We start from the raw sequence: 26431 nt of genomic DNA on the forward strand, positions 1-26431 counted from the left end.
TGCCTCTTCTGCGACGGAGGCGAAGCGGGAATTCGTCTCATGAACAAATGGACTCCAACAACTGGCTTTATTTGGAATAACAGTCTGCTCGAAGGTAAATATGGAGTCCATAATGTTTCTAGTATTTTTCTTAATCTCACAAGCATTTATATATTACTGAGTGACAGTTTTGAAGTCATGGTGATCTTTTCATAGGCTTAAAAATCTCTCGCGCTGAAATTTTGACTTCTCCTTAAAAAGTCAAACCTTTTAATCCTAGAGTGTGGACAATCTGGTTTATTATTATTATTATTATTATTATTATTATTATTATTATTATTTACCAGCCATGCAAGTCAAACATCCTAAATGTCATGTAACTGTAATAACAACAATGCCCCCTTAAGTTATCGAATTCTTCACAATTTTTGGATACGCTCGTCACTACAAAACCTTAGTTCCATGTGCCAGAATATGAAATAACCCTGATGTCTAGGAGTAGGATTCGAACCTGCATGCAGAATATCAGAGCGTAATGGTATTATAGCAGTAGTAACTGAGGGATTTTGTCTTTGAAACGGCTCCCTTGCTCTTTCCATTTCTCCCTTGCTTGTGCTCAAGTAGACCGAGCTTCATAGGCGCAGGCTTGACCGCTTCAATATCAGTTAAATCCAAGAGGTGTTCCCACTAATGTGAGAAGCTCTAACCCGGTTCAAGCTCGTTCAAACCCCGATTCCTTCTCTTCCGTGCCAGATGAGTTCGCTGACATGAACGGGCATCAGCTGAAGATCGTTCAGCTGGACTGGTACCCATTCCTCGATTACGACAGAGACTCCAACGAGACCTCCACCACAGTCACTCCCAAGGATTCGGTCGACATCCGCATGCTCAATGCCATCGCTAAAGTGCGCAATTTCACGTAAGCCTTTGGGAATGGTGGTGCTCTAGAAGTAATTTTCTTTCACTCTGTTATTTGTTTTACCTCCCTAGTGACTAAAAATTTTACGTATGGACTGTTCAGGATTCTGAAACTGTCAAGATTTTTAACATAAATATTTTTCTTATTTGGAACCTCACGGAATGCGTGAATCTATCACACAACCTATAGTATCATCAGCAGTAGGCCTACTTAAGTTTCGAGCATACTGGTAACTTCACCGACTAATTAATCCACCTGTTCCAGACAGGTACGTCATGCGGGTGCCGTGGGACGAGCAGTGGGGAGTCGTAACGCCGTCTGGAAACTGGACTGGGATGATAGGGACTTTGCAGTACCACAAAGCCGATTTCTCCATGTCCGTGACGTACCTGAGAGAACGTCTGCCGGTGATAGACTACACCAGAGTCTACGTGATCGAGCCTCTGGTCCTCGTTTCGTCCAAGCCCCGTCAGATACCCTCGTATCTGGCGCTGGTTCAGCCGTTCCAAGGTAATACAAGGTGGCTGGAGATGTCATCAGTCTGTAGATCGGCGTAGTAACGCTTTCTCCCACCTCCAAGAAAAAAAAATTATTGATCTTCAGTTCGTTACAGAAGTTGAACCACGAATTCTTCTACATTTTTATCTATTTATTAATTTATTTTTTTCTTTTTTAATAAGCGAGATCTCTTCTTTCTGTATTTCCCTTTACCTCCTTTTACTTCTTCCTAATGAGCACCGTAATATTCTTTGGAAGCTTGAATTTCAAGTCAATGGCCCCTGTGGTGGGCTTGTCTCATATGAATAAGATTCATCTTCTGAACAACAACAACAAGAACAACAACAACAACAACAACAACAACAATAATAATAATAATAATAATAATAATAATAATAATAATAATAATAATAATAATAATAATAATAAGGAAACTGAAAAATGTACTGATATGCATCAAAATTGTTTGTTCAATCCCATGACCGAAAAATGAGATGTGACGTCATTTGAAGTCTACATTCCACATGGAAATAATGTTATAAAATCACTTCAGGAACTTCGGATGCTGCATCTTGACCTTTTCTTTGTATATTATATTATTTCCCCCCCCCCTGCAGGAAAGTTGTGGGTGGGCGTTTTAATCTCGACGGCATCGGCCGGAATCGTCCTCTGGGCGCTCCAGCTCATGTGGTCCAGGGTGTCTGGAAAACCTGGCCTACCCCTGGATATATCGTTCCTTTCTACTTGGAGCACCATATTCGAGAAGCCCACTGCCACGTTACCTCAGAATGCCAGCGGGTTGGTGAGTCGATGCTACGCAGGTATCTTGTAGAGTTAGTAAGGAAGAAGTATAGGGGCACAGGCTGCAACTGCGAGGTTTTCCTCCTGTTACACCTTTCGAACCTTTTTACTGTCAATTTCCTTTTCAGCGCTGAATGACCTCATCATAGGTCCCAGCGCTTGGCCTGTGGCCTAAATTCTATTTTCTGTGTATCTATCTATCTTTCATAGACCAGACGAAATACAGGGGCGTAGGCTGCACCTTTCAAATATCAGACGAAATAAAGAGGCCAAGACTGTCCCTTTCAGACATCAGACGAATGCTTAGAGAATACTCATACACGTCTCTTTGCCCTTGAATGCCAACAGTAATCAAGTTCAACCTTCTTCTTGCAGACGTTCTTGGTGTGGTGGTGGGTCTATTGCACCCTCATCACCGTCGTCTACAAGTCCTCACTGGTGGCTCACTTGTCAGTCCCAGGGAAGTCTCCTACCATAGACTCGTTTGAGGAGCTCCTGGAGAAAAAAGGGTTTACCTGGGGGTTTGAGAACACCCACCTTGCTTGTTACGCCTGGTTGAAGTACAACGAAGTTCCCGCCATCCAGAAGGTCTTCAAGAAACTGGAGGTGAGGTCTAGAACAGACTGGACTGAGCTTGTACATAGATTTATTGGTGCTTTCCGTTAACATAATCGTTTAACTTTCGTATATATTCTGATCAGCTCGAACACTCTTCTACCGAATTATATCCTAAAGTCGTATGAAAAGGCATTGCAAGTTTTAACTATTGAAGAAATAATTCTGTTAACTCTTTTGTTTTGTGATTGTTTTTCGCTTCCCCTCTCTTCGCTTTTGGAGCATCACTCATATTTCCCCTTTTTCCACACAGAGAGAGAGAGAGAGAGAGAGAGAGAGAGAGAGAGAGAGAGATGGAATAATACTCTGTTAATTTAGGATAATTGGATAAGCTACTGGAAATTCATTAAAAAAAAAAAAACCTTATCTAGAACAAAGCGCAGTCATGTTTCTCCCGAATGTAAAACTGAATCCTGAACTCAATCGTTATTTTGGTCATCACTCATATTTCCCATTTTTCCAAATCTAATAACGTTTCACTGACCATTATACCGTAATTTGCCATCCACATAGCAGTGAACAATTTATTCAGTCCTTCGCTCCCCTTTTACATCCCACCAAAGAGTCACGTCTACCCCTTTAAAAGACCTGATGAAGCGTCTCGAAAGAAGTCATTTATACGAGACTCCTCACTCAATTCCACCTTCTGAATTCCAGATCCAAGAAATCCCGGGTCAGATGAATAGAGTGCTGAAGGGGAAACACGTCCTGATCGTCAAGAAGTTCAGGATCAAGTCCATTGTCGCCGCTTCGTACACGAACAGATTCGGATACACTCCGGTTTATTACTCTAAGGCCGAATACTTCAGATCCGGCCACGGGTGGGGATTCAGGTATGTTTGGACCCGTTCTCAAAACGATGACTTTTCTAAGCAAAGGCGTTGACCCAGGATCTTTATTATTAGTATTATTAGTATTATTATTATTATTATTATTATTATTATTATTATTATTATTATTATTATTATTATTATTATTATTATTATTCAGACGTTGAGCCCTGTTCATATGGGACAAGCCCACAGGGGCCACTGACTTGAAATTCAAGCTTCCGAAGAATATGGGGGTTCATTGGAAAGAAATTACAGAAGACAGTAGGAAAAATAGAAAGAATGGATCAGTTACAAGAAAACAGAGGTAAGCTAAAAAAAATTAATAAACAAATAGATGAAAGTGTCGATAAATTCCTGAAATTACAGGGAGAACTGTTTTAGGGCAGTAATGCACTGCATCTTCTCTTGAACTTTTGAGGCTCCAGTTGCACAACATCCTCAGGGAAACCGTTCCACAGTCCAACGGTGCGAGGCACAAAGGACCTCTGGAACAGAGAAGTTTGATAGCGAGGCACAATTGCTGACTTATTATTACTGTTGATCATCATTTTTTCTATGTATGTTTGTCTTCGCGACATTACTTGTTTTACCTGCTCAGTGAGATAGGCCAGCAGCCTTCCTTGGTGTTGCATATAATGTGTAAGGATGAATATCATATTTGCTACACTGCTTTTTAGCCCTAGTCTCGTTTTCAGAGGAAAATGACTGATCGAGTGTACCTTTAGTTCCTCGTTGGACGGGTCGGTATAGTTCTCGGATAGCAATCTGCTGGGCCCGCGTTCGAGTCTCCGGCCGGCCAAATGAAGAATTAGAGGAATTTATTCCTGGTGATAGAAATTCATTTTTCGGTATAATGTGGTTCGGATTCCACAATAAGCTGTAGGTCCCATTGCTAGGTAACCAATTGGTTCTTAGACACGTAAAATGAGTCTAATCCTACGAGCCAGCCCTCTCTAGGAGAGCTGATAATCAGCTCAGTGGTCTGGTTAAACTAAGATATACTTAACTTAGCCACAATACCTTAACAAATTAAGCATCAGCAACATCAAACAGTGCCTCAGACTCAAGCTAGATGGCCAAACCAATCGCCTGTACAATGATTTCTGTGCCTCCTTTTATACCAATGTTAGCTTATGAATGAATGCTCCCACTCCCAACAGGAGAAATGCCCCCTTCAAGAGAGCCATAGACCTGATGAAACAGCGGCTGATAGAGGCGGGACTCGTGTACCACTGGATAAACCAAATGATCGGTTCCCCGAGGAAAAAAGAATGCAAGGATGCGAACTGTTTCAAGGAGAAGGAAGAGAAGAACGCCGAAAATGCTGCGCAGCTCGGAGAGGTCGGTAGAAGAAGTCTCTCTCTCTCTCTCTCTCTCTCTCTCTCTCTCTCTCTCTCTCTCTCTCTCTCTCTCTCTCTCTCTCTCTCTGGGGTGAGGATACATATTCAAGCAAGTACTCGTAAATAAATCTGTGGGTCATAGCAGCAATAACTCAGACATTGAACCTTCCCTTGGCACTTTTATAAATATATTTGACAAAATGATCACTGGGAAATTGCATGGTATTGTTTATCCTGGTTTATCTATCAATCAATCTATGTATATATATATATATATATATATATATATATATATATATATATATATATATATATATATATATATATATATATATATATATATATATATATAAATGAAGTGTGATTGATGAAAAGTTATGATGAAGATATGGCAAAATGTTATCATAGATAAGGAAATGGGTCTGATTTCAGAGCTGTAGTGATTATAGAACAACAGGACACTTACTATACATTGTGGAGTGGCACTCGCATTTTTGTTAAATCTGGCAAGTAATCGCAATTCTTCTCCCTTTTAGCTTCAAGGAAGTTCGGAAAACGTCGTTTTAGGCCTCTACCACTTGCAGACTGTTTTCTACATCTTCGCCTTAGGCTTGACCGCAGCCCTGTTTGCCTTCATGTGTGAAAACTGGGTCTTCTTTTGCACCCAGAAGACGCGTTCAGTAACAGCCTCCGAAGAGATTTAATCCATTCACGTCAGTTTCCAGTCAGCACGGAAAAGTTTTTATCTTATTTTCGGTATTTGTTTTCATGTAAGTTATTTTGTATTTGTAGTATATTTTCCTGGGCACTGTTATTTCATCTTGAGTATACTGTGTACAGTAACTTTGTAGAGCTTTGAATCTTCCTTTGGACTGTTTGTTTTCATAAGATGGAGTGTAATTAAATAAGATTTTTATCAACTGCTTATAAACCTTCATTAGAAGAGAGAGAGAGAGAGAGAGAGAGAGAGAGAGAGAGAGAGAGAGAGAGAGAGAGAGAGAGAGAGAGAGAGAGAGAGCATATATGCCAAATAGACTTATTTAGCTTAATTTCAGTTTAAATGAACTCTACACATTGCAAAATATACAACGAAATAGCCTGCATCACTAATGGAATAATTCTGATTTGTAGTGAGAGAATTAACATTCGGTCAGCTGTAATATTTGCATAATTCATCCATAATAAATGGTCACAAAGCATCTCTCTTCTTCATTCCGAAATACGAAAGAAATTAACCTCATCTATTTGTTCATGAACAATATTCCTCCCCTGATTAAGTTAAGTTCATCGAATATGTTGTTAAATTGACCCAAGGGTGGCTTTTGATAAATATAAGTTCGGTAGGATAAGAATTCATGGAAGTCACCTAAGAACTTCATTTATGTTAACAGGGTTTACTCAAGATCGCTGTAATGAAAATAATGAGGCAAATGCTCCACCATTACCGTCATGAATTCTTAAACCTAAAGAAAAACTTTCGTTATAATATGGTGGAAGAGTTTAATACACCGAGTGACATATTTTCAGTCTTTCAGTGCACGATTTATATTACTCCAAATATGAGTCTGCAGTGAAGAAAGACTAGATAAGGGAAATTATTACTCTCCGATTAGTTAGCAGAATCGTAAACCAGATCACTCTGAAACTGGAGTGGCGCAATCGGTTGGGTTCGAATTTACTACTGTGTTTTGACATGAATCGAAAGGAAGGTTAGCTATTTAACTTTTCCTTGAAAGCACCTTGACCTCGCTTTCCTCCCGAAAGTGGTGAGAGTATAAATGTTATATTTTCATAATATGAATTAAATTCTTTGAGTCGGTAACAAGTTAATTTTATTAATAGAAACTAAAAAATATGGATAAAATTATATTGAATGTAATTTTCACATTTAGTTTTTAGATACTTGAAAATATCAATAACGAACGCGACTTCCCTTTGTGGGAGGAGGTATAAACAATGCGTTTCACTGTTCTAAGAAAAGTGACAACAACTTTTCCTCGATTTTGGATTTTACCAAATTTCTGTAAGTCGTTCCCCACACCATTTCAGGTGATATATATTTATTGAGATCAATTCAAATGAAAAGTAACCACGTAAAATACCATAATTTCTCTTGAATAAGAGGTACATCAAGCCTCGGCGAAAATTAGTAGGGTAACACCCATGACCATGTAGGGTACACAATCTGTCTCTCCTGAAGGAGTGAGCGAGTTCTCCAGTGGGCGTAAAGTTAGGTAGGCGTGACCGTTCGTGATTTTCTTGGAAACAGGACTGGGAGGAACCTTGACGATCTGCGATATTCATTTTTGGAGTAAGGTAAGCCATTGCGCCTGTGAAGATATAGTAACCCATCCCAATTTGTGCGGACTCCTTAAGGGTCTGTATTTGTAGCCTAACCCAATTTGTAATGTTTCGGGGCTGTGATATCCTAGTGCAGGGTTATTGTAGCCACGTTGCCTGGTCAAAGCTTAGGGGTAGGATGCATAGTAGGGAGATAGTGTTACTTCTGGGGTCCCTGGCCAGGTCCAGGCATAACACCCTAAGTCAGGTTAGGAAGGTAAGGTCTGGTTAGGTCAGGATACGGAATTCTAGAATAGGTTGGATTTGGCCTGACTGCACAGTCAGATTTGTCTCACCTACCCTTGTCTCCCTATTGTGCATCCCAAAACCCGTTATGGCTTTTATAGAATGTCAGAATAGGTTTGAGAGTTCCACTGGGACAGGCTAGAGTGAGCTGATCCCACCCCCCCCCCTGCCATGTCAGTACACGATGTCTTAGGTCAAGGTTAGGTTAAGATGTATGCCAGTTGAAACACATCTTGATCAAATTGCCCTGGGTAATTTTGGCTGATTTTGAGTCAGCAGCTTTCAGAAAAAAACATTCACAATGCATCAGTGTTTCTGTCAATAAGGCAAAAATTTGCTAATTACTCACTTGTTATATAATTGTTGAAATGACTAAAAAACAAGACTCAAGATTACTGCTCAAAAGATTGAAGCTTAATTGACAAAATGAGCTGTGGGTTACTCCCATAAGCAGCAAAATAACCATGTGAAGTCCCAGTAAAATGAGTGTTGAAAGCAATTTTGAGTCAAGTATGGTGTTTTACGATTAAGCTTTGTCAACTCTTCTACCCTTGAAAACTTCCATCCAGGTGCTCAGTGAATGATGTGCTGACCTCAAATGGCACACCTATGTAATGTTTATCACTGTAACTCAGTACTTTAGTTGTAATCAACACGAAGACGGCATTTTGTTGGGCTATTTCCATTTGTTCCAGCATTCCTCTCTTTGTTTAGAGTGGCAAACTGCTGTTTTTCTAAACAACACCTGCCTTTTAACCTAACCTAAACCTACCCATTGGCTACATGTTTATAAGACCAGAGTGAAAAATTGAGCTTTTGAGTTATGAAATTGACTGAAAAAACAGGTGTATAGTACCAACAGCATTGGTGAAATTTGCTGAAAACACATGAGAAAATGCTGAAAAAGTATGTGATTCATGTGTATGATAGCCTACGGTAAGTAAGAATCGTGAGGAAAAACTAGGGGAGAAACAAGAAAAATGTGGAAATGGCAGTTAAACAGGTGCAGCCTAACCTAAACTAACTTAGGGTGCAGCATCCTACTTGACTGGGTGCTTTTCCAAAAGGCCCACCTTAACAGTGCCCAAAACTGATGCTATTGCTAATAACAGGGATACATTGTAACCTAACCTGGCATAAGTTATGTTTTATCCATGGCAGCAAAATTCCCTGTATCCCTTCCATAAAAGGTGTGCTAGTAGTACTTACAGGGATAATTTCTAAACTGAGCTTACCCTATCCTATACGTATTGCTAACCTTCAATTTTATATCAAGATTAATGTCAGTTGTGTGGGTTTTAGTGATGCACCTCCAACACTTTTTCTAGAAATATCAAAACAACTCTCTTATAAATTTGCATTGACTAAGGTTAATAGGCTGTCAGTGAGCACTTGTGAAAGAATAGTGTATTTAAAATTCCTAAGCCACAGTGGAACTTGTTTTTTTCTCTTGAGACAAAGGTCTCCAGTTTTGTAAGAACCTGAATTTTTTGTTTAAGTTAGGAGAGGCACAATGTTCACAATCTTAGGAATGCAAAATGGTATAAGTGTTTTCTTTGCTCATAAATATACTTCCCCTTGACTACTGAAGGAATAGAAATAACTGGCAAAGGACAGTTATAAGACAAGTACAAATATACTCAGCACAAGGATTTAAGATGGGTTAGCAACTGGAAGGAGTCAGACTATATACCAGTAACATGAAAATTTAGGTCCTATATGTATTACAAAAGTCTGATATTAAAACAGCAATGTTAAATGTAAGGCAATATGGATTGAACTAAATATGCTGTACAGTAACAGTCTTTAAAGAAAAGAGACTGCAGTTCCTCATTAGTCAAACAGACCCTCTGTGCAGCTCAATTGAATTTCAGAACTGCAGATGCAACAACTGACTTGACTTAGAATTTGTGTAGAACAGTCAGATTGTTCCTGTTTAAATAGAAAACCTTTTCTGTAGGAGTACTTTCCATACAAGCTGGAAAACAATCATTGAAGTTTGGCAGCAAGGTGGTTCATTGGTGATAGGTGGGTGTGAAGGGGAATCTCCTACTAACCTGTCCTAACCTAACTTGGCTTTCCCTGACTGCCTTGTTGAAGCTTTGAAAATTGGTGTTGATGACAATGGCTTGTGCTTGGTTTTTCATTATAGATGTGACTGATATTGATATGTGCGTGTGACTGAACAAGAAAGGTCCGCTAGATGTAAGTGTGTGTGTGTGTGCGTGTGTGGCCACTTTATGTTTTCTTGTAGGAAGAAGTTGTGGAAGCCTGCTTACAAGAAGCCCAAGCAAACTTTACGTAAGTACTGTATCTCCCATCTCGAAGGTTGACGACGGTGTTTGCTTACCTCCATACAAGACTTTTGTCCTAGGTAGGATTGACCCTGAGTTCTCAGAGCTTCCTCTTGACCCATTGTCTTCATGATTCTCCCAAGACAGGAAGACGGCCATGTACTCGCTTCTTGTTGTTCTCGCTTCTCCAGAGGTAAAAAGAAAAGTCAGTGCTAACCTTCTTTTCAAAAATGTGTGTGCTCTCTGGAACATGTCCATGAGGATGAGGGTTCATTTGTGATGGGTCTGTGCTGTCATGACAACCTGCAAGTGTGCAAATATGCTGCCACTCAAAATGTTTGTGGTTTGTGTAGGGGTTCTGATTTGTGTGTTTGAACATAATGATGATTTTTTCACATACAAACCCATTATTTTATTGGAAGTGCATTCCCATCCCCTCCTTGTAGCTGGTACAAAAAGCAGAATGACTAGTTTCACCACTAAGATTGCTCAGGGACTGAATGCATACTCAGATAAGTGGAAAGTATGACTTTGATCATCAGTGGAGGTTTTGGAGATTGTTAATGCACTGGATAAGCTATCTTATAGTATGCAAATGATTAAGTTAATAATGCACTGGATAAGCTATCGTTAAATATGCATGTGATTAAATTAATTTTGTTTTTGACCAAGTTATACTGTATATTGTTACTATAAAAATTGTTGTTAAATGAAGATTGGAATTATGCTTGAGAGGCTGTAATGAATGCCACTTTTAGTATTACAGTAACTTAATGAATACATACTATGTTGGCAATAAAGGATCAATTCAGATTGACATTTTGAAAGATGTGTGAACATATCTGATATGCATTTATATTCTTGAGATTTACTTTTGCAGGATATTAGAATGGTTATATATTATGTTAAATGGTGACAAACATAGAACTGGAGGCAGCAGGAATCCGCTATGTGCCCCATTAAGTCGAATACCAGTACCAAGTAGGTAAGTATAAGTCCATTTGCACTCTGATACTATAGTTAAGTAAAAAATTAGGGATAAAAGAAATTTATTGCCTTTTAATGGTTGTAAACCTTAAAGCTCAGTTTCCAGGTGTATGCATTACAGTTGCTTCAGAAGTTTTTGAATTTCCAGAAGCTGTCTATCTTAAGCTGCTTGTTGCATTTAGCAATATATTTTCAGTTAGAATGGAATTCAAAGCTTTGCTTTTTAGAATATACAAACAAATATACTGTCACAATGTTTACCCATTTCCTATAAGCTGAAAACCTATTTTATTTGTTTATGTTAGTGATGATTTTATAGAAGATGCTTGTTATAAATTACCTGTGATAAAAGATGGTTGAACATAACTTTAATTCCTCCTGTGAAATAAAAAAAAATTAGTCCTTAGTATTTGCATGCAGATTTAAATTTTTTAAAATCCTTGAGTTAACTTTTATGGCTGCTGTTTCGTCCTCACTTTAGAAATAAACGTAGATTATATTCAGCTTAAATTATTTGCTTGATGTTTAGGTGGATTTTCATTTTTGTTGGTTGATTCATGTCCGTGTACAGCATACACATATAAAGATGTAAGTCTCTGTCCAACATTTTAATAATACTGCAAATCAGTAAATTATGAAGTGGATTTTTTTGTGGAAAGTATCAAATATACCGGTTAAATTTCAAGAGGCGGGTGCCATAGAAAATTTGCAGACATTCAAATAGTAGCGTGCAGTACTTTCCCTAGAGAATCATAGAGTTGGTAAGCCTGTACTTGGTGATTGAACCTAACACCAGAATTAAGATGGTTAGTCTTCAAGTTAACAGAGTTCTCCTTGTAGCAAATGGCAATGCAAACTGGACCTTTTTATACCTTCTTCTATTAGCCTGTGATTTTTTATAAATATGTAGTGTGTAATGTTATCATCATTGCTGTAAATATTATTAGGTCAGTTTTTCCCCTTTACAAGCATTTGTGGAATTAATTCTCCCTGCTTTCCTTTTTCCTTTGTTCTTTCTTCTTGAGCTTCCATTAGGTCTCAGTCTTTACCTGTTGCTGATTTCCTTGATTTTTTCCATGCTACTCCCAGTTCATTACAGTTTTTGAGACCTCAGTTTGCTGTCCATCATGTGGACACCATATCTTTTTGCAACTTCCTCATACATCATTCAATCTTTCAACTGCACCCTGGTAATGAATCTTGACATTTTATAAACACAATTTTCAGGTTATGCATTTGCCTTGTCTTTAGCCATGTTTCTGCTGCATACGTGCCAGATATAAGTCTTGCTTTTTTATTTGATGGGATGTTTGTTTTAACACAACCCCATTGTTTAATTGTAACCTAACCTTTGCATCAAGTGCTCCTGAGACACACACACACACACCAAAAAATAGCTACAATAAGTCATCTAAGAGAAACATGATCTTGCCACCTCCTCTTGAAAATGTAATTTAAGAATCATTACTCTTATTGCTGGAAGGATTTTAAGGGCTTGGTAAAATTTATGCATGAATAGAGAAGAAGTTTACCTTTAGTATACAGTAAATAAAAAAAAATCCAGAGTATTTGGTTTATAAAACCGATTGTGAAATTAATTCCTTATGGATCATGTTTAAATCATGTTTAAAAGAGACATACCTCATATGTGCATACTGTAAACTGAGCTCTCTTTATTTTTTACTTATTTTGTTTATTTTGTTTTAGTGTTAACTAGCTGTTCCACCCCTCTGTATTGATAAGGAAATCCCGACCAGTACTATAAGCATCCTTTTGAAGAGAATTGCAATACGGGAAGTTATTTTACTCAGATCCTTCTACAGTTGAATAGGTAAGGAAGTTTAAACTCTGTCACTCAGATAAAATTGGTAAGTGATTTGGTTAAATATTTGTATGATCATGCTGTTACAGGGATCTCATTTTACCCATGGCCGAATCTGTTTAAGATAACTGCAAAGTTGTATTTCTGGAATCTCACCAGGTTCAACTGACAGATTTATTCCTAATGAGAGGTGGATGTATTAAGGTAAAGTAGTTCATCATTCTTACTGGAACATCTCACTCTGTGAACTGTTGAGGAGAGAGAAGCCCCATGCCAGCCCTTTACAACAGGGCTTCTTGACAATCAAAGTGGCCCTTTTCTTTTAAACTTGCATTTGCTTAACTCTCATCTTCTCTTACAGTTCTAGAAAGGGCAAAGCACTATGTTTGTGCATCCTAATTCTCATTTGCTTCTGTCTGGGAGCATTTGAAGGTTTGCTGCCAAACAGAACATTTCAATTTGTAGTCATGACTTTTGTTGTAGTATAAGTAGTTTATACTGTATTTTTGTTTCAAAAATCTGGTGTTTTTTAAGGTTGAATGTTTTTCAGCCTCTCTCTTATGTGAAGAATGGGAGTCTCAAACTTTTTAGGCTTCACAGGATAACGGTAACTTTCATGAATTTGAGTCATGATTAGCCTAATTTTCATTTTCAGATATTGTATATTTTCCTTAATGATAGTTTATGTACAGTTAATTTTTCTTGGGAAGATGGTTCAGTGGTATAAGTGTACTACCCTTGAATCAACAGATCAGCACTTACCGTAATTCATTTTTCCCCCACATATGTTTGCTGCACAAACAGTATTACAGTGAGTCTTGATTATTTATGAATTCATGCGAAGACTTCATACTTCAGTTTATGAGTTACTGATAAGCTTGCAGTTTGATTTAAGAAAGTTTCATATGGGAAGACTTTAATGACAAGGTGCAACAATTTTATGCAGTGTTAAATTCTTTTTGAAATCAGAAGGTAATTTGCATGGCATAGAATTTGAATCACGTTTCAGCGTAAAATAGTTATAACTAATTCCAAGATGTTTACAGGATACCAGCACCCATCAGCCCTGGTGTTGGAGCATTTGGACGGTTGCCCCCTCCTGTAGCCTCTCGTCCTCTGAGACCTCTGAGAACCCATTCCTCGGTTTCGAATAGCCCAAGAGATTTGGAAATGGGTAAGGTTAAGGATGATACTGCATTAATATTACTAGAAATTAATACCTTTTGCTTTTCGTCATTCTCTATTTCTGGGAAGTGGGATTTTATCATATTGTTGTTATCAAGAAATCTTAGGAAAATGTTTTGAATGTATACACACTGGATGTGAGTACGAGTTTTACACTAAATACTGTACCAATAACGTATGTGTAATTGTTTAAAGCATAAGATATATTTAAAGATAAGAAAATCTCATAATGAGGTGCAAATAAAAGCAGATTGGATATGGATATTTGGTAGGGTGAATTGAACAAAGTATCATACAGGGAGAATTGAATAAAAGATTGATTTTGGATCGACCATATAACATAACAGTCTTTACACGTGTTAGAAACCAGTACAGGTAGGAATGAAAAAAGTAAATTTGAATTCAATTTTACAATAATTCACATTGAATCATTATTGTACTTTGTTACGAATTGGGTAGGATTTCTTAGAATTAACTACATCAAACCCATAAGTGTAACAAATGTAGTTCAACACCATATGTGCCGTTATGACCTTTTGATAAATGTGAAAGGTTTATGAAAGAAACGACAAAAATCAGTACCCTACTGTAATTCTGTTTAACCACTTCAAAAGATAGGTAGACACAAATAAGTTGCTGTAGAATGGGAGACAGTGAGTGCTTCCTTTTAGTGGCGAAACTCACCCGCACTCAGTAATCATTGTTGGTGCATTAAGGTTTGTATGCTAGAAAAATCAAAATAGTTTATAAAAATTTAGATGATTTCCAAACTGATTGAGACTAGTATATAGTAGATAGTCAGTCTTGATCTTGATTAAATGTCCTCTATTGTTATTGTAAAATTTAATCTGTAGTTAGCGTTTTTTTTTAATGTGGAAAATAGTTTTAGCTTGTCCCAAATCTTTAAACAATTAGAATTATAACTTGGAGTTACAGCTGCAATAGGAAGTGTTTTTAAAGTTGAAAAATTTATGACTGAAAAATGTTGTGACTTTTTATATCAAGTTGTGTGTAGCGCATAACCCCTCTGTGCATGTCTATTAATGAACCCATTCAGCAGTCAAAGTCTTATCTGTAGAAGCTTACACCCCTCCCTCCCTCTCCATTACATCCAAGGAAATGTTTAAAGTTTAGACGTCACTGACGCATGATTTGGTAATGATTCTTACAACCCTTTCTACCCCTTCTAGGATGGTTGCCAATGTTTCCTTCAGTAACAGGTAATTTGGCTGAACTGCTGTAGAACTAGTTTTATACCAGTTGCAAGCTCTCACTCTTATGTATGCTCAAATACGTGTATATAGCAGACAAACTGAGGCTGGATAGCTGCTGCGAATAAGAAAAATGTTGGGAAATGATAAGTGCAACTTACTTTGCTAATGGGGAGCTCTTCATACTTGTCTCACAATATTTCTTGATGTGTTTTCTTGATGAGCAGTTGTGTGTTTTGAGCTCTTTGTGGAGCATTGTTTATGCATACTGCAATATCTTTGTTTGTAGTATGTTTTTGGTTTTAAGTGTTTTCTTTATATCTCATTATTTTCTCCAAATCATCAAAATAATTCGTATGTCATTTTTGATGTGCTGATGATAACATTCCCTTACCGCACTTTGATTGGATCTTATGAATTTCTAAGAACTATAGGTCCACAGCAGTAGTGTTAGGAGGGTAATAGCTTGTTCTGTAGATGAAACCCCAAGATGTCACCATGACACTGCCTTGTAAACTCATGAAACAAACTTTGTGAAAGATTTCTTATTGTAGACTGTCTTCTAGCAGTGATGCGCACCTTATTCAGGTTATAAAATCTCAAGGACAGATTGACAGTGTCCAAATCTCATATTGGAAATCATGGTCCAGACAGGTTATATGATGGGCTTTTTCAAGTGAGGACTGTTATTACTCTGTAACTTGCTGTGATGAGAATCTTTATATCCAGTTGTGTCAGGTTCTTTGTCTTAAGTGTTTGTTTAGAAACACTATTGAGAAGGCATTTTGACTTGATAGAAGGATGTACTTACAGCACCTTGTACCTTCAGTTAGTGTCAGAGCTGGATTATGCTTTCAGCAAAGTAGGGGTATGCTATATTGTTTACTTAGCTTTTTTAAAAGTTTGTAAATATAGCTAAATTGTCACTCAGATTTTTGTGTTGTAATGGACGTAACTCTGGTATGAATACTAATTTCAAAAAGCTTCTGTAGACAAGCGACCAGCTTGCTGTCTTTTTTCATTTGTGTAGTGTTGTGACTCACTTGAATGTCAGTATGTCCCACTCACCATTCAGTATGGTGTCTTATACATAGTTAAAATATGAACTGAAAATTTTTATTATTATAATAGATTTAACAGGACAACTGACTCACATCTGTAGACCTCATAGGGCTAGCCTAAAGAGTGTTCTTAAGAGGTGAAAATTGGAGTTAGCTAGATTTTGAAAAGTTGGAAAAGAAGAAAAATAAAACGCAGGAAGCATTGGAGCAGGGGACCCACAGGAATGCTGTAGAGATCTTGTAGTACTGGTACTCTTTCTGAGGGCTACTCAAAGCACAATTTAAGAAGGATCCTCTGCAATGTGAATTGAAGACTAAGTGACATATCTCTTAACAGACATCCATCTCTATGATGGATGCTGAAATGAGATGAAAATGACAGCTGAAGAACTCAGAAGTCAACCACCTTTTTGTTCTAAGAGGGATTTGTAATTTTTATAAACAAAACTTGACTTGATATAAGTTTTAACGGACTCAAGGTCTTACACAATGCTTTTATTGGGAATTCCCTCTTCTCATCCATTCTAATTTGTACACAGCTCTGGTCTATAGACAAAGGGAAGGAAAGAGGGCAGCTTTTCTTTCAAGAATGGGAAATATTCTCGTAGCATAGGAAGTCTCGCATAATATTTGCCCACAGCAGTGTCGGTTTTAAAGCAGCTATTCACAGTCCAGTTTGTCTGTTGTAACCAGGTGTTTAGGCAAAAGTAAAAGTAAGAGATTTGCACATGGTAAACATAAAAATTAAATTTTGTATCATTAAATGGGCATAAAATTTCCATCTCTTGATAAGTAGCAGTTTTCTTATGTTTAATGATTATTCTTCATTTAGGTATATTGTACTATTTTGTAGTTTTGAGAAACCTGTGCTGGTCTTGTAGTTAACTTTATTTTATTACTAGCATGGTAGTTAATGAGTTATATTAAAATTGTTTTTGGTGATGTAAATGGTGTACTTTTTTGAAGTTATAATGATTATAAAATACACTACTGTACTTCTCTGTAGAATAATGAAAATATAAATCTTGCTTTTTTTCCATTCATCAAATACAGCAGCAAAATTAACACCGCAAGGTGCATTAGTAAGAAGAAATCAGAAATAATCTCTTAAACTGCTGCTTCATTAATATTCAGGAAGAGGGCAAAAACTTGTGGTGAAAACTTTAGCCTCAGCTGCATTGCATTCAACCTTTTACTCTCCATCTGCAATTAAATGACTGATGTTTAAGTTTATTGAGAATTGTTCTTGCAAGTGTCATTTGCTATCTTAATCTTGCATTGATTTTGATGAATCGGAAAATTACAGAGTATTTTGTAAGGTACATTTCTTCAAAGTAAAGTACACTTCTTGTATATTCATGGTGAACTAAATAGATTTGTTGGCAGTCTTCTCCCCAACAGATCACTAGGGCACTTAACCTTCATAAATTCTTCAATTTTTCATGTATGGAGATAACTCAGTATGATGAGAAATTTAGTCTGAAAGGTTTTGCTTTTATTTTTGGTGGATGTAACATTCAAAGCATGTGATTGATTTGGTTTTTATTTTGCAGAACCAGTGTTAGTGTGTTGCACTCGTCTAAGCTATTATATATAAAATGTGAGCCTATCTAAGAGAGTCCTTTTAAAATCAGGCATTTCATCTAAGACATGAAATGGAGCTTTTTATCATTCAGTTTTTAAAGAAAAGGAAGGCATAGTATTGTAATGTTTGTTAAGTTTACATGAGTATTCTTAACAATAAATTTAAAACTCTTGAATCATCCAAAGAGAAATGTGTCCTATAATGAGGAGAAATTCCCATAGCAGAAACGCTGTAGAATTTTCCCCATAAGCTGTGACTCTTGCTTTTAGATATATTATACTTGGAAATCTTATGTGCACTTTGTGACATTCCTACTTTCCGACTTACTGAAGGTTTTTTTTACAGTGAACTTAAAGGTTATTACAACGGAAAAAATTAGTTCTGCAACTAATCCTGTAACAGATCATTTTACCTTTGCCTTTGAAATTTGGTCTTAATTTCTTTGTATCCTAGAAAAGTAGAAGAATACTGTGTTGGCTTTGGGTGCAGTAGGATATACTTTTGTGGCATATAAATATTATGTGCTTTTTACCATTCTTTCATTCTTGTAGTTCATCCTAAACTCGTTCTCTTAATGTCAATATATTTGTGTCTGTCTTTAGTTGGTTGCCTCTTAGTATTAAGCAAGAATAAAGAGATAAATGCAGTAAACTCTCAGTAAAATGACCTAGAATTGTTTATGCTGGCTTTTCATGATTTTGGCAAGTGTGTGCTAAATTGGGTAAAGCTGCCCATCTGTGAGTACTTGTTGTCGAGGCTTGTATGCTGAAACTAGTGGTCAGGAAATGTTTTCTTTTCATAGACAATTTCATTTAAGTATAAGACACGTTTCACAGATCACAGAACGAAGTTTGCAAAGTAATGAGTGTGTCATTTTATAAAAACAAAGTTAATTGTGTCATACCAACTTATTATTTATTGACACTCTTGTGGTTATGAAATTTTCCGGACACTGCATTCCTTCTAAAAGTATGAATGAAGATGGCAGTCATTACATTTCTTTCACAACAGTGGAGAAATGCATCACCATGAAATGGGCTGATTATAAGTACATTACTGAGTTTGTGGTGAGTTAAACTTGATTTTGGGTATTTTTTTAATGTGACTTGAGAGTTTACTGTAGATATTGCTTTTTATGTCAACTGTGAGAGCATTATTCCTTCTTTCAGAGGAATTTGTTTCTAGAGATCTGTGGTGTGTCGTGCAAACATTGTTTTAAAATCTGTAGAGGTAGAAATTTCATTCTTGCATTTTAGTGTAGGATTATTGTTATATTTGACAAAAGATTTGCTCATTTTTAGATGCTTTTAATTGGTCTTTGTGTGCTATTTTGCCCTTGTAATTTAGAGTACTGTACATAATACAGAATGATTTATTTTCAGAGCAAAACAGCACACCAACACCCACCAAGCCAATGGGACCTCCAAGAACTAGCTTGTCTCGAGGCAGTGTGCGCAGTGGTTCTCGCGGTGTGTCAAGGGTATCTGCAAACTCTAGAATGACATCTGGCAGAGGATCAGCTGCATCAAGTAGGAAAGATTCAGACCAAGAAGACAAGTTAGTTTCCCTTGTATTTTGTTCTGTTTGGTTAACAAGTAATACTGTCCATCTTTACATATTGTGTTACATAATCATCATGTTATACATGAGTGCTTTTATGTTAGATTTACCCTATACTGAGATGTTACTGAAATAATTTCTTTCCACTGTCTCAGCACTTTGTCTAAATTCCCATGTATAGTCGAGGCCTTCAAATATGCTCGTTACATTTCAAAAGTGCCGTCACTCATTTCATTATCAATTTGTTGTGCTGCTGAATCATTGTTATATCTGAATGATTAAGTCTTGGTGTAATTAGTGCTAGCATTTCTAAGTTAAAATTCACAGTGCAGTGTTTATACATAGTTCATGGCTTTCTTTTTCATGGTACACTCCTTTGTAGTGTACTGTATATTCAAGTTGAGAGTGTGAATGAATTCCATATATATGCTGTATAGTGTAATACCTTGAATATTTTTTCCTTGGCTAAAAGTCCTTTTTTTTCTTTTCTTTTCTTTTTCCCAAGAACAAGTACACCTCGTTTGAATCCACCACGAAAACCTTCAAGACCTTATGCTTCTGTTGAGAGCAAAATCACAGAATCAATTGGTGAGACCAGTTGTTGGAGGCTTTGCAAATGTAGGTGCAGTGTTTGGCGAGGCAAAAATTGAAGAATTGCATCCACAGATCATAAAGATGGCACGAAAATCAGGGCAGCTCAACCTTTCAAATAGAGGAATGGTTGAAGGTAAGGATAGTGTGCGTTTTCATAGCGCTTATAGTTGAAATTTTGAAATATCTACTTGGAAAATTCAGAAATTCATCTTAATTCTTTTAATGAGATGTTGTCAGTGCATTTAAGTTTATAGAGTTCAAGTATTCTCTTGTTATTTCAGTTCCAGACAAAGTTTATCACATCCACGAAATCGATAATGAAGAAGCCAAGAAATTAACGATGAACATGAGCATGGATAATAGTGATGATGACAGGTGGTGGGAACAAACGGATCTAACTCGTTTGTACCTGGCATCTAATCAGCTGACAACTATTGCTCCTAAGATCAATAACCTAATGTCTCTTCAAATCTTAGATGTAAGTAAAAGACAGATGTACTTAGTGTGAGTTATATGAAGTCATATTGATAGAAGATAAGAGGACAAAAGAAAATTGATAAGAAAGATAAATCGTTTGTTGATCAGTATCTCCAATGTGCAGTAAATGTGCCTCGTTGTTGAACTTCTCAGTTCCAGAGGTCCTTTATCCCTCACACCGTTGGACTGTGGAACAGCCTACCAGAGGCTGTTGTACAATTGGAACCTGAAAAGTTCAAGCAAAGGTGCAACTCATTTCTATTCTAAAGCAATCCTCCTTGTATATTGTAATAATTTACTTACGTTTTTATTGATTTATTCTTTAATTTGTTCATTTATTTTTCTTTTTCAATAACTGACCTCCTCCTCGTGTATTTCCTAATACCTTCTGTTACTTTCCAACAAACACGATGTTCTTTGGGAGCTTCAATTTCAAGTCAATGGTCCTTGTGGCTTTGTTCCATATGAATAGGCTTATCTTCTAAATAGTAATGATATTAATTAAAGCAAAAATTATGTAAAGTAGAATGTGCATTCATAGATAATTTTATAATTTTTTTACATGTAGCCAAGATGGTAAGAGGATATTGCCTTGTACAGTATGGAAGTGGTACATGCAGTTATATACAATATTCCTTAGGAACAAGTCTGTATAGCACACACTATTTGAAGGCCTTGGGATGTTTATCTAAAATCTTTTGCAACAGCAAAGATCAAAAAGGCATAAGTTTTCATTTTGAATAGTTGAGAGTACATTATACAGTATACATAAAAACTGTATGTAAGATCCCTTTCAAACTCATTTTAGTAATAGAAGAGTCTAAATCTACTCAGAGTTGATAAAACATTTAAGTTTCCTATTAAATTTAAATTTATCTAATGAATATGCTTCCTTGTATTCAAATTTATTGATATACTATATTCCTTTAATAGCCATGGCAAAAATCCTTTATGAAGCAGTTTTTAACTAAAAACTGACATTCGAATGTAAAGTCCAGTTCTTCCATTCAAACATTAGCAACTGTGCTCAATTACAGGATTACATTCAAGTCTTGATATAGCGGCTGGTATATTAGAAGGAAAACCTGAGAGCCCTTTTATAATAAAATTAAAATCTTTACTCTTTATTATATCATAGTGGTAGGTAAATATAGCAAAGCGAAAGTGAAAAAAAGAAAAGGAAAAGCAGGAAAATGTCATGTTCATTCAAGAATGCTTTAAACCATACCCAGTGTACAAGTTTTAATTTTCTTATAGATTAAATATTAAAACAGGTTTGTGTAAACTTATATCAAATTTACTGATGCTCATTTCAGCTCTCAGACAACTGTCTCTCAAGCCTACCATCGACAATGGGTGACCTTACGTGCCTTCAACGTTTAAATCTCAGCCACAACAAGCTGGAGGAGGTTCCAGCAAGCCTGTTTATGCTCCCAGACTTAAGATCATTGCAACTTGATCATAATAAACTAAATGGTTTGCCAGATGATATGGGTAATTTGAATGTCCTAGAATATTTGGTAAGATTCTCCTTTAGTTCAAGTTTAGTGCTAATGTTTTTGGTACATAGTTTTTCATTTTTAATGGATGCATATGATGAAAGTGACAAAGTTGATATTTAGAACTTTTTTTGTTTATGAAAAGTATTTTGCTCCTTTCCTATGAAAATATGCATAATTTATTTGTCTTATGTGATATAGGATACTCCATATATGAAAGGCTTTGGTTTTTTATACATATGAAAAATGGAAATTACTGTGCTTTAAAAATTGTCATATTTTGTTGTTTGATAAAGATATTTACTTTTCATTCATCAGAGTGAGCTTTAAATGCAAGGTAAATCACTGTACTATTTTCATTTCAGGATGTATCTAACAATGATCTCACAGAGTTGCCATTAAGTATAGGATACTTGCAGAGACTTAGTAAGCTGAATGCATCAGAAAATAAGATAAAGGAGCTCCCAGTGGAAATTGGGGATTGCTTTGGTAAGGCTGTTGTTGATTTGTTGGTTGATATACTGAACAGTATATATTTGCTGTTCTGTACATTATAGTATGTCAGCATTAGTTGTTAGACATACGATACGTGCAATATAAAATAATGTGTTTTATTTCAAGCGTCACCTAAACCGTTTTCAGTGGAAAATTGTGATTAAGAGGGATATGTTCCTCCCTTTTTTCCCATGAATATTGTTTTGACATAAAAAAACCATATGCAGATGACCCACTTCCGTTTCTTTCAGGATAGCAGAATCTTCATTTTACAAAAAATGTGGCAGATCACACACTTTAAAAGAACTGCTGAACAAGACTCATTGAATAATTGGTTTGTTTACGATGCATAAGATTTGTTCTAAATATTTGTACACAATTTTTTGCAGGCCTTGCCCAGCTTGATCTAAACAATAATCAGTTGACAGCTCTACCCGAGTCTCTGGGTAACCTGCGGAAGTTAGAGCAGCTGTATGCCCGTCACAATGCCATCCAAGTAATCCCTGCATTAAACAACTGTGTGTCTCTCAAGGAACTTCATTTAGGAAATAACTTCATTAAGGTGAGAGTTAAAAACTTTTTTTTACTGTTTTCCTTCTTCATTTTTATACATTCTCACATGATGTAAACCATCACTGTGATTGTTGAGATGTACAGTTAGCTGTTTTCCATATAATAAAAGAAATATTCAGTTTGTGTTGCTTGTGATATTATCAGTACAGTATGGTGTTGCAATTTTTGGTATATTTTTCTTCACACAGTAACCATCTTGTTTTGCAACTTTTCACATTTATGACAGTTGTAAAAATACTGTCCAGCTGTGTTGTGCATACACAACAAGCTTTAGGTAATAATGAGCATCAGTGTCGGAAGAAAGAATAATGCTGGTGTAGTTATGCAATACTTAATCTGAAAGAGCAGACAACAACACTCACTGAGACTTTTTCTCTTTCCCACCTTGTCTCTCATACAGAAGTCATCACTGGGAGGTTTTGTTTCTGATTGTATTTTTGTAAATTATAATGTCCCATTTTATTCATAGCTTACACAACATTGAATTAATTGAGCTTCCATCAATTAATGCACCTAGTTTCACTGAACCTTCAGATGTGCAGTATTAAGCATAAGAGTCAGTCAGAATAAGATTTAGTTAGTTTCTAAATTTTCTAATCATATTATTTGCATTCTGCCTTTAAATGTATTGTTTGTATTTATGAATAATTCCTTTTTTTTTCTTTTATATACAGTACTAGCATTTGTGTTAAGAATTATTTATTGTAGTATGATGTACTAAATGTACCAAGTTTTTTTTTCCGTACATTTAGTCTGTGAAACGAGTATGTTTTATAGGTAGATGCATCGTTCAAGCTAACAGTTATGGTACTTCTAGTAAGTTAGCAGTTGTATAAAGAGCATGTTTGAACATGAAGGAAAGCACATGTAAAACTTATTTCTATTCTGTGTAGTAATTCATATCTTTCCCATATGCTATGCTCCAGTAAATGAACCTGAAAGAAGCAAGGTATATCTATCTCTTCAGTTAAGTATACCTTAGTTTTACCAGACCACTGAGCTGATTGACAGCTGTCCTAGGGCTGGCCCGAAGGATTAGGTCTTGTGAAGTGCATTGTCATCATTGGGTGCTGGGTGGATTTAAACAATCATGCTTTTTGATAGCGTAGCTGCTGTTCGTTCTCAAAAAGAGCCCTGGGAGACCATGAGAGTGTAACTCCCCTCGGGACTCACAGCGGCTTCCAAAAATAAGTTTTTCCTGTGTCAAAACTTGCTTTTTATTTTTTAGATAAAATAGTAGTAAAAGAAATTAGATGTTGGTAAAATATAAAGCTCTCTTGTAATTTCTACAGGAAATAGAACCAGATCAGTTGAACTACTTGACTAGTATCAGTGTCCTTGACCTCAGGGATAACCAGCTTGATAATCTCCCAGATCAGATAACACTTCTTCAGGGTTTGGAACGTCTTGACGTCACAAATAATAACCTGTCCACGTGAGTATATTCATGCTCTCCTGTTTCATTCTAACTTGGTCCCCTCTAGACAACTTTTGAAGTCTATAAAAGTTTTGAAATTTTCCAGTTGATGTTTTTGTAATTTTTTATACACATGAGCTTTATAAATACATTTATTATAACATTTTTTCCTTTGCTCTATTTAAGGCAAAATAGATCTAGAATGTGTTTGCCTATAAATACAAACCACATTTTAGTTATTTGTTAGAATATGTTTGGACATGAATGCAAACCATAGTTATTTTTGGCCATTAAGCTTCAATTTAAAGAGGCTGCCTGATAGTAATTAATAAGATAAACAGACAGTGGTTGATCATGTATAAGGTACATCCATAGTGAAAATCGCTCACAAAATAGTAATTCAGAATCTTTTATTTTGTATTGTACTGTTGTATAACATTACATGTCCATGGACTTGGCCTTGCAATCATTAGTTACAGTATATACATACAATATTCACTTATTATTAGTATAACTACCAAAGCTAGAGGAGGATCTGTTCACTACAGTATTACATTTATCAATACTGTATCTGTAATACAAACCTTGTGCTTTACCTTTGGTATTATAGTCAAAGGTTGAAGTAACTTATTTTAAAAAGATTAAATATTTATATGCTTACTTTCGTATTTTATATTGTAATATTTTCATCTTCAAGCATGTTAACCCTTTTTTAATTTTAGTTGTGTACTGAATTACAACTGGTATCCGACACTAAATCTGTTTGTAAATTAATTATTATATCTCTGACTTCAGCTTTTAATTACACTACTGTTTGTATGGATTACAGACTGATTACTTTTACTTTTGTTCTGTATGGCAGACTATGTGAGAGAGTGGTGCTTATCATGATGAGTGAAACAGTGATTATGAAGTAGGGTATCTGGAAAGTATGCATGATAACTGTGCTTCACCTGACCTTGTTTCTTATTGTCTCTGGTACAGTCATAATTTTGTTCACTCTTATCATTCATCAAAGTCAAGATTTGGTTATTTGATTGTATTTTTTTCTTTTGTTATTCAGTTGATGTCTTTATCAAATGTTACCTTTGCGTATGGATGTATTTGTAGTGTTTTTGGAAAATGGGAGGTTATTTTGTTTTTGCTTGAAGTGGGCAGATGTGACTTGGCCTTTAATTGTCCTATGGCCTATAGTACTGTACTATAATTGTGCTGATTGCAAGTTTCTTTCTTTGTTATTTTTTTACTCCTGTACTTAGGTTTGTTCATGAATATATATGCTTGCCAGTCTGTTACGTTTTTGAACTCTATTTGTTTATTTATTTTACATCTGCTTATTAATGCAGGTGAGGTAGGCAGCACCAACAATTTTCTTAGGTGCAGAGTCAAGGATTGCTCACAGGGGTAAGGTTACATTCTCTTGGTGTGTAAACTAAACATAAATCATGTTTTCTGGCGATTGATTCGTAGGAATTGATTTGGCCTTTTTTGTGTTAATTTTGCCTGCTGCTTCTGTTCTTTGGAGGCAGGCAGTCAGGCAAGCAGGCAAACCAGACTGAGTTGGACTGGTGAGATCCCAACATCATCAGGTTGGGGTTCTGTGGTTTTTCAGGGCAGGTTCAAAGTGGACCTGGTCATGAAGCAGACTGAATAAGGACCGTCAGCACAGACCAGTGCACAGGTTTTCACATAATAGGCCCAACTATTCACCTTGACAAATGGAAAGCAGTTAGGCCTGGAATCTTATATGAAAAACTGTTCAGGATATGATAAATATAAGTAAGACCTATCTTTTTATTTTAATTGGTCAGGATTAGTGATCTAATTCAAGCAGGTGTTTGCATGGGAGACAAACTGGAGATGGAATGTAGGTCCTTGTCATCCTAATTAGAGGTTTTTTCTCAAGGATTCCAGAAAGATATAAGCAAGTTTTGGATCCCAGAAGGGAAGGGATGTTAAGAACAGCGGTCAAAATTGTAACTTGTCTCCATTGAAGCAGCACTGGAGAAATGGGTATAATGAAAAGTGCCTACAGTTAGTAAGCAGTTCCTTTTCATTCCTTTGGGACACCATAATACGACAACTCTTTAAGTGATACAT

General features: G+C 36.3%; 2 protein-coding genes across 8 annotated transcripts in view; both read left to right on the plus strand.

Moving 5' to 3' along the window:
• Positions 1 to 6184, plus strand: part of LOC136840784 (glutamate receptor ionotropic, kainate 4-like) — a 31333-nt gene extending 25149 nt beyond the window's left edge. For 3 of the 7 annotated variants that reach the window (XM_067107672.1, XM_067107671.1, XM_067107674.1), the window contains exons 6-13: positions 1 to 94; positions 733 to 898; positions 1167 to 1408; positions 2014 to 2198; positions 2573 to 2803; positions 3470 to 3645; positions 4806 to 4986; positions 5522 to 6184. The exon at positions 1 to 94 is cut by the window's left edge. In XM_067107672.1, coding sequence (XP_066963773.1) covers positions 1 to 94; positions 733 to 898; positions 1167 to 1408; positions 2014 to 2198; positions 2573 to 2803; positions 3470 to 3645; positions 4806 to 4986; positions 5522 to 5689 — 1443 coding nt within the window. In that variant the 3' untranslated portion in view covers positions 5690 to 6184. The remainder of the gene's footprint in view (positions 95 to 732; positions 899 to 1166; positions 1409 to 2013; positions 2199 to 2572; positions 2804 to 3469; positions 3646 to 4805; positions 4987 to 5521) is intronic. The other 4 variants (XM_067107675.1, XM_067107676.1, XM_067107677.1 and 1 more) reach the window with 2 other exon arrangements.
• Positions 6185 to 6910: 726 nt separating this feature from the next.
• LOC136840787 (leucine-rich repeat-containing protein 40-like) overlaps positions 6911 to 26431 on the plus strand; it is a 28883-nt gene continuing 9362 nt past the window's right edge. The window contains 11 exon segments of the mRNA XM_067107680.1: positions 6911 to 7008; positions 10746 to 10850; positions 13721 to 13848; positions 19099 to 19273; positions 19782 to 19866; positions 19868 to 20003; positions 20152 to 20348; positions 21664 to 21867; positions 22212 to 22335; positions 22731 to 22903; positions 24207 to 24349. Coding sequence (XP_066963781.1) covers positions 10768 to 10850; positions 13721 to 13848; positions 19099 to 19273; positions 19782 to 19866; positions 19868 to 20003; positions 20152 to 20348; positions 21664 to 21867; positions 22212 to 22335; positions 22731 to 22903; positions 24207 to 24349 — 1448 coding nt within the window. The 5' untranslated portion in view covers positions 6911 to 7008; positions 10746 to 10767.

This window comes from Macrobrachium rosenbergii, chromosome 8 (genome assembly GCF_040412425.1).
Source record: "Macrobrachium rosenbergii isolate ZJJX-2024 chromosome 8, ASM4041242v1, whole genome shotgun sequence".
Taxonomy (NCBI): Eukaryota; Metazoa; Arthropoda; class Malacostraca; order Decapoda; family Palaemonidae; genus Macrobrachium; species Macrobrachium rosenbergii.